At 40.7% G+C, this 8,154-nt stretch overlaps 1 protein-coding gene across 1 annotated transcript; it reads left to right on the top strand.

Annotated features, from left to right (window-relative positions):
- Positions 1–255: 255 nt before the first annotated feature.
- LOC110458101 (uncharacterized protein F54H12.2-like) lies at positions 256–1,560 on the top strand. The gene has a single exon (XM_021509671.1). It carries the CDS (start codon positions 256–258, stop codon positions 1,558–1,560), a length of 1,305 nt encoding a protein of 434 aa, XP_021365346.1.
- The last annotated feature ends 6,594 nt before the right edge of the window (positions 1,561–8,154 follow it).

The following is an 8,154-nucleotide window of genomic DNA, read 5'->3' as shown; positions in this document are numbered from 1 at the left end:
TAGCAGGCGACGTCATAGACGGCAAGAATATCAAAACTGCAGCGTTGTCTAGGGCTCGCAACGCCGGAAGTGAATTGAGAAACCGCGCGTTAGACAACGTTAGAGAAGGTCCGCCGGGACGACGTCGAAAATCGAAACGTAACAAAAAGAGAAGAGTAGACTATTTAGATGATTAGGGGCAGAAAAGTGTATAAATATAAACGAAATGTATCGATTTTCCGTTCGACCGCTATTAAACTTCGCAATACATAAGTCATGTCGTTAGTTCATCCGAATTCGTGCGAGTGCGCGAAATCCGAATTGGATCTTTTTGACGTACCTCCCACCCAGACGAGTGTCGAAGACGGCTACTGGCAACAGATCGGTACGGTGACGTCGGTCAACGACGGAGGTCCGTACACGTTTAAGATATCTGGATCCGGAGAAGATTACCTAGACTTGGGGAACACAAACCTATTCGTGAAAGTAAAGTTGGTAAAGAAAGACGACGGTGCCGCCCTAGCGGCTGATTCGAACGTAGCTCCGACTAATTTATTCTTACATTCGCTGTTCAATAACGTGAGCGTCAGTCTAAACGAAAGGCTCGTGTCTCCGCCCGACAATGCCTATCCGTACAGAGCGTACATCGAAACCCTGTTAAGTTACGGGCCCGCAGCTAAAGACTCTCAACTGACAGGCTCCATGTGGTACAAAGATACCGCAGGTCAAATGGACACTCAGGGCGACGAAAACTTGGGATACGTCGCGAGGAAAGCGATGACGGCAAGAAGTCGCACCGTCGATTTGATGGGGAAAATCCATGCGGACGTGTTTGCACAGGAACGCTACTTAGTCAACAACGTCGACGTGGAAATAAACATGTCACGCAGTAAGGACGTGTTCTGTCTCAATGCAGAGGGCGACACGTTTAAAGCAGTAGTGCAAGATATCTGTCTGTACGCAAGGAAAGTGCGTTTGAATCCGTCCGTTCGCCTTGCTCACGCGAGAGCCATGGAAAAAACTCCCGCCAAGTATCCGATACGGAGAATAGAAATGAAAGTGACGTCCGTGCCTCGAGGTAACATGGACTTTACCAAGGACAACCTGTTCATAGGACAGATGCCCAAGAGGATCGTCCTGGGCATGGTCGACACGGACGCTTTTAACGGTACCGCCACCAAAAATCCTTTCAATTTCAAACACCACAAGGTCGATTACGTGTGTCTTAATGTGGACGGGAAACAAATTCCAGCCAAGCCATTACAACCGGACTTCACGAACGGTCAGTACGTGCGCAGCTACATGAATCTCTATACGAGCACGGGTAAAATTTACCACGACGAGGGAAACAACGTGTCTCGAGAGGAATTCGGGAAAGGATACACCCTGTTCGGATTCGACCTCACGCCCGATCTGTCGGAGATGGGCACATTTCATCTCATAAAAAGCGGAAACATGAGTCTACACCTTCATTTCAACGAGATTTTAACAGCGACGATCAACGTCATAGTGTATGCAGAGTTTGACAACATCATAGAAATCGACCGTAACAGACAGATTTTATTCGATTACAGCGCATGATGAATACCATTCAAATAGATTCCATCTTGAACAAAAACTGTCCTCATTTCAAAGGCGTGTACGCCAGAAACAGATTACCGAGACGATTAAACGTGCCGTGTGCACTCGTGTGTAACACAGATCCCGATACACTTGAGGGTGAACACTGGATTGCGGTGCACATAGACGGTGAAGGCCACGGAGAATATTACGATCCCTTCGGATTTCCGCCGACGAACAAAGTATTCACTAATTTCATGGACAGACAGTGTCGAAGTTGGACGTACAACGACGTTAGAGTACAACACCTCCACTCGTTAGTGTGCGGGCAACATTGCATTTTCTACATAGTTCAGAGATGTAAAGGAAAAACGATGTCCGACATAACGTCCTTATTAAAAAAAGACTTTCATGCCAACACGTATTTCGTAGACGACTTCGTAAGAACGCTCGTTTCGTGATGTCTTCGTTTGCCAACAAATCCATGGGATGGCTGGGGGGTTGCTTATGTAAATGATAATCAATCAATGTATCAAATAAAAAGAAGAAAAAAACAAAAACAAAAGAAAACAAAAAACAAAACAAAAAAATATAAAAAACAAAACAATTAAAAAAAATTAAAGCGGGCAACAATGAGTCAGTTGGGCACTGATGATACCCCCGACTATGATCGGATAATACGGGGAAAAAACCCGGGGGACCCGTAGCCACATCTTGATTGCTTTGTTGAATGCCTTAGCTCGATTAGCAAAATACTGTCAAACTTTGAGACTTATGACGAACGAGGACAAATAAGGACAAATAGTGACAACTAGGGGACAACTAGGGTCTAATAGTGGACAAATAGTGGACAAATAGGGGACAAATAGGGACAACTAGGTGACAACTAGGGACAACTAGGGACAACTAGGGACAAATAGGGGCCAATAGGGGACAATAGGGGACAAATAGGGGACAAATAGAGGACAACTAGGGACACATCGGGGACAAATAGGGACAATTAGGGACAAATAGGGACAAATAGGGACAAATAGTGGACAAATAGTGGACAAATAGTTGACAAATAGGGGACAAATAGGGACAACTAGGGACAAATAGGGGACAAATAGGGACAAATAGGGACAAATAGTGGACAAATAGTGGACAAATAGTTGACAAATAGGGGACAAATAGGGACAACTAGGGACAAATAGGGGACAAATAGGGACAAATAGAGGACAACTAGGGGACAACTAGGGACAAAAAAGGACAAATAGTGGACAAGTGTGTACAAATAGGGGACAAATAGGGGACAAATAGGGGACAAGTGTGTACAAATAGTGGACAACATACAATACAGAATCAGCAGTATCTGCATATTTTTACATCAAAAAAAATATTTCGTACTTGTTTTAATTTAGTCTCGAAATACGTTCTTTCACATTGATCGATTTATCTATCTATTATTAAAATAACCTTAGTTTCAAACTTCTTAGAAAAAATCAAGAAGGATTCTATACAAAAAATAAAATAAAAAATAAAATAAAAAATAAAATAAAAATGACAACGGCGCGCATCGAACCCGCGACCATGCGCCCTCAATCAGAATTCGACCAATCAGATTTAAGGAAGTAAAAGTATCAGCCACATTGAAACCCAAAACATCTAGAAGAAAAAAACCGCATATCGACTTGCACTTTCTGCTACAGCACCGACACACTCACTTCCTACACGAAAAGAAAGTTCATCTCGATTTAATACCACACTCGAAAACACCGTAAATATGCCGTGAATTTTATTTATATTGTAAATAACGCATTATTGTGAGAAACAGAGTCCCTCATTTTCACGGAGACATGATTGCAAACAGTCTACAGAATGTAAAGCAGCAGCAGGAAAAACCAGAAGAACTGATAGAGATTGTCTACTAATATTTATTGAGTATATGTACAGTGAAATGCATTCTGTTTCATTCTTCTTCTTCTTTCTCATAGGGCCCAGCGACCTAGTGTAGTCCTATTACCGTGCATACCTAAAACACAGAAGGAAAATATTTAATACATATACAGGGTCGATAACTCTGTCAGTACCTCAAAATGATGACGTCTGCAAACAGTCTACAGAACTCAGAGTAACGACAGGAAAAAAAACCCAGAAGAACCGAGAGAGAGTGTCTACAAATATTTATTGAGTATGTGTACAACGAAATACATTCTGTTTCATTCTTCTTCATTTTTCTCATAGGGTCCAGTGGTCTAGTGTAGTCCTATTACCGTGCATACCTAAAACACAGAAGTGAAGTATTTAATACATATACATGGTCGATAACTCTGTCAGTACCTCAAAATGGTGACGTCACGATCAAAACACACATGATGAAATGACGTAGATATGAGCCGTAGGTTCAGTGGGACTGCTATGGGGGTCGCCATCTTGGATCCAAGATGGTTGCTCGCCTTAGCAACCAGATCCAAGATGGCGGCCCTCCTATGCAACCCCGCCTCATATCCACATTTATTCATCAGCTTTCTTCCACTTAAGGCGTCAGTCTCTGGGAAATTAACACACTCATCAGTGCTAATCGATATTTTATAAACAGAAATGAACGTCAGCTTCTCGGTATGAACTCTCACATGATGAGGTGTAACTAATCTCACAATCTCGTCCAACTCCGTCAAAGCATGGTTCTGTGTTTGACGGAGTTGGCCGAAGTGCTGCTATTTGTGAATTGCATGTTGCGGTTTTTCTACTGGGAATCTTCGCTTTGCATAAATACAACCTGTATTCAAAGGACGCAACCAAGCGGAGAGAAATGGAATTGTAATAAAGGAGATAGTTCAAGTCCCTATACTGGACGATTTTGAAACTCAAAAAGAACATAGGGAAACGTCCTTCTAAATGTAGATTGAATTGTTCATACTATGAATGACATGGACATTATAAAACGTTTTGGTGTGGACACTGAACATTTTCACGGTATCACTTATACAACGGTTTGTTTGTTTGTTTGTTTATGTTTAACGGGCCATCGACGGCTGTGGTCATTTAGGGCCATGGTGATTTTTTTTTTTTTTAAACATGTTAGTAGATAAAATCAGATAAAATCGTTCATTTAAAAAAGGATTCGCATTGTATGTGTAGATAATTAAAAATAAAAAAGGGGTTAAAATAATAAAATACAAATAAATCTTTCAAATAGTTAAATAATGCCTTCGAGTCCACGGAACTGAAAAGAGTTTTCATATCCGGGACTCGAAAGTAGTTATCACGAATGTGTTTAAAATCGGAACATTCTATTAAAAATGTTCCACTGTAAATGGAGTGTCAAATGCGTGGCATGGAGGTAGATCTTCTCGTTTTAAAAGTTACGAATGAGTAGGATATGTGTGCCCAGTACGGAGCCGAGCGAGGACAACTTAAAAAAATAGTTTGTTGGTGGTCTCTCGAGACCAGCGTTGCTGCCATTCATTTTGAATGGCTGTTCGAATAGTAGGTTTCAAATATGTGTATGGTAGTTTGGTATTTGTTTGTTGGAGATTTAATGCATTTTTTGCTTCCCTGTCAACACATTCGCTGTCCTTAATTCCGACATGGCTCGGAATACATAGTAAAGTTATTTTTGACTTATTTAAGATACGAGATATTCGAAGAGCAAGGTTTTGTATGAGCGTGTTTTTAGGATCTGTAAACGCTGTAGGACAGATATAGAGTCTGAACATATGATTGCCTTTTTAATGCGGTATTCATCGATATGGTCGAGGGCCAATCCAATGGCGCATGCTTCGGCAGAAAAGATGGAGGCGCCGTCTGGTAGTCGAACTGAAGTGAAAGAATTAGCAGTACAGCAGGCTGCTCCCACTTTCTCACCTTCTTTGGAACCATCGGTGTAAAGTTGTGTATGAGAAGGGTAATTAGAAATGCATTCCCGAAAGGAGGATTTGTGTACTTCGGGCATAACACTTGATTTCCCTCGCTCGTGTAATGTAAAGTTAAAATCAGGTGTTTGAATGGACCACGGGGGAACATCAGATATGTTAAATTCAGCTATATCCGTCAACTTTATGTTGAGTTCGTGCAGGAAAATTGAAATTCGGATACCAAATGTTGGCAGAAGTGTTTGGTTTTGTGTAAATATGTTTTGGTATTTTGGGTTGAATACTTGGTCGAAAGCAGGATGTTTAGGGTTTGATTTTAATTGAGCTGCAAACTGTAATGCAAGTGTTTTTCTTCTGTCATAAAGGGATGGTTCATTTGCTTCCTCGTACATGCTTTTTACAGGTGTTGTTCGAAAAGCTCCAAGGGCTAGACGTAGCCCTTGGTTATGGATTGGGTCTAGCATCTGCAGGTATGAACTGCGCGCCGACCCGTATACCATAGGACCATAATCCAGTTTTGTTCGAATAAGTGATTTGTATAGGCACAAAAGCAGTTCACGGTCCGCTCCCCCAATCAGTATGAGAAACGACACGAATAATGTTTAACGCCTTGGAACACTTATCCTTCAGATACTTTATATGTGGTATGAAAGAGAGTTTCGAATCAAAAATGAGGCCGAGAAATTTAGGCTGTTCAACAACAGGAATTCTAGTGCCAACGAGTGTTAGATTTGGGTCATTGTGTGCTTTTCGTTTTTGACAGAAATGCATGCACACAGTTTTAGATTTAGAGAATTTGAAGCCGTTTTCGTCTGCCCAATTTTGTAGTTTGTTTAAACTCTGTTGAAGTTGTCGTTCTATCGTGTGCATGTTCTTAGATCTGTAACAGAAGTCATCCGCAATTAACGACCCTTCTGTTGATTTGACTATATCATTGATTTTAAGACCAAACAGGGTGACTGATAGGATTCCACCCTGTGGAACTCCCATTTCCTGTTAACACGGACTTTGAAGTGTCTATCTGATAGGTAATTAGATATAAAATTGGGAAGGATTCCACGTACGCTAAGGTCGTGAAGATCTTTCATGATGCCATACTGCCATGTAGTATCATAGGCCTTCTAAAGACCTTCTTGGCGAAAGCCTCTCGAATGAATGTCGCTAATCTGATGAGATGGTCATTTGTCCCTCTTCTGTTTTTAAAACCACTTTGAAGAGGGGATATTATATCGTTTTACATGCACAACTAGTCAGAGAAATAGGACGATAGTTGTTTGGGTCAGTATCAGCCTTTCCCGGTTTTGGGATAGGTATAATTGTCGAGTTCTTCCACGAATCGGGAATCTTTCCGGAAGCATAAACTTGGTTGAATATGTAAAGAAGGCATGTTAGTGACGAGTCCGGTAAGTGCTTGATAAATTGATATGGAATATCATCAGGACCTGAAGCAGAGTCCTGTGATTTTCGAAGCGAAGTTCTGGTAGGGTAAATGGTTCATTATAACTTTCTTCCTTTGATGATTTGAAATTGAGCCGTTTCTTTTCTCTTTTTTTCTTTAAAGACTGGAATTTTTAGGAGTGGTTTAAAGGGGATGAGTTTTTAGCTATGTTTTTTGCAAATATATCAGCAACATCAGACCTAGACGATTTTTGTTTGTTTTTATTAATGAGGTGGGAGGTTGTTGACTTTTTCTTTTTCCCACTTATTTTCCGAATCATATCCCATACTTTTTTGGAGGACGTGTTTGATGATATTTGCCATTTTAATGTTATGCAATATTGCGATGTTGTGGTATCAGGATTCAAAACAAAAATAAAAATGACAAAGCAAAACTTAAATGATATTCACATCTCTAAAGATACGAGACAAACAAAAACAACAACAAATGCCTGTGTATGATCGGTACAGATCAATTTCATTCAAAGGGCCCCGACTACGGTAAGTAGCACAGCTTATCTCCACTTTCAAGAGATAAAATTATGGATATCGTCATCAGATGATATTGACGCCATTTTAAAATTTTCTATGCACAAGAAATGTTTTCCGCTGTCATATTGTGTACAAAGCGAAGTAAATCTGATATTGATTTCACACGTAATACATGTATTGTTTGTTTAAAGAGAATACCGACGTGTCAACAAAACCGTTATTCGTTGAAAAAATCGATGAAACTACGGAAAAAAATAAACAAAGAACAGATTTACATGGAAACTCTTGAAAAGGTCCAAGGGTTATAGGACCACGCGTTCCGGAAGGATAAACGTCTTCTGCTTCATCGACGACAACCGCCATGTAAATCATGTCAAATACTAGTAATGTCACGTCCTCAAAGTGATGACCGTAATAGTGACAGCGAAGCAACAAGGCTCACAAGTTATAAAAATGAATAAGAATATTTCAATATTTTACGAACGCCTTTACCACCTATCCGTTCCAGCTGGTTGGTCAGGTTCGCCTTTGCGCACAAAGACGACTAACGTTGTTCGATCCATGTATCACACTATCACATTCAGACGCTGTGTCAATGTAGTTGAATCTATCCGTGTGTTGAGCAGAGCCACGTCGCTTTCGTACTTACGGGTGTTTTTTTCGCTCTTGAGATACGACCATAACCTCCTTTGATTTTATCTTGTCGTCCGCACCGACAACTTCGTGGACGCGGTGGAATACTAAAAACACGACTGATGACGAAAATGGAACTTTATGTCCAGGTATGAACATTACCACAGTACAGCTCGGGTATTTTAGAGGCCTTATTCGT

Source organism: Mizuhopecten yessoensis, unplaced genomic scaffold, assembly GCF_002113885.1.
Source record: "Mizuhopecten yessoensis strain PY_sf001 unplaced genomic scaffold, ASM211388v2 scaffold9431, whole genome shotgun sequence".
Lineage (NCBI taxonomy): Eukaryota > Metazoa > Mollusca > Bivalvia > Pectinida > Pectinidae > Mizuhopecten > Mizuhopecten yessoensis.
This window is presented reverse-complemented; position numbering and strand designations above follow the sequence as displayed.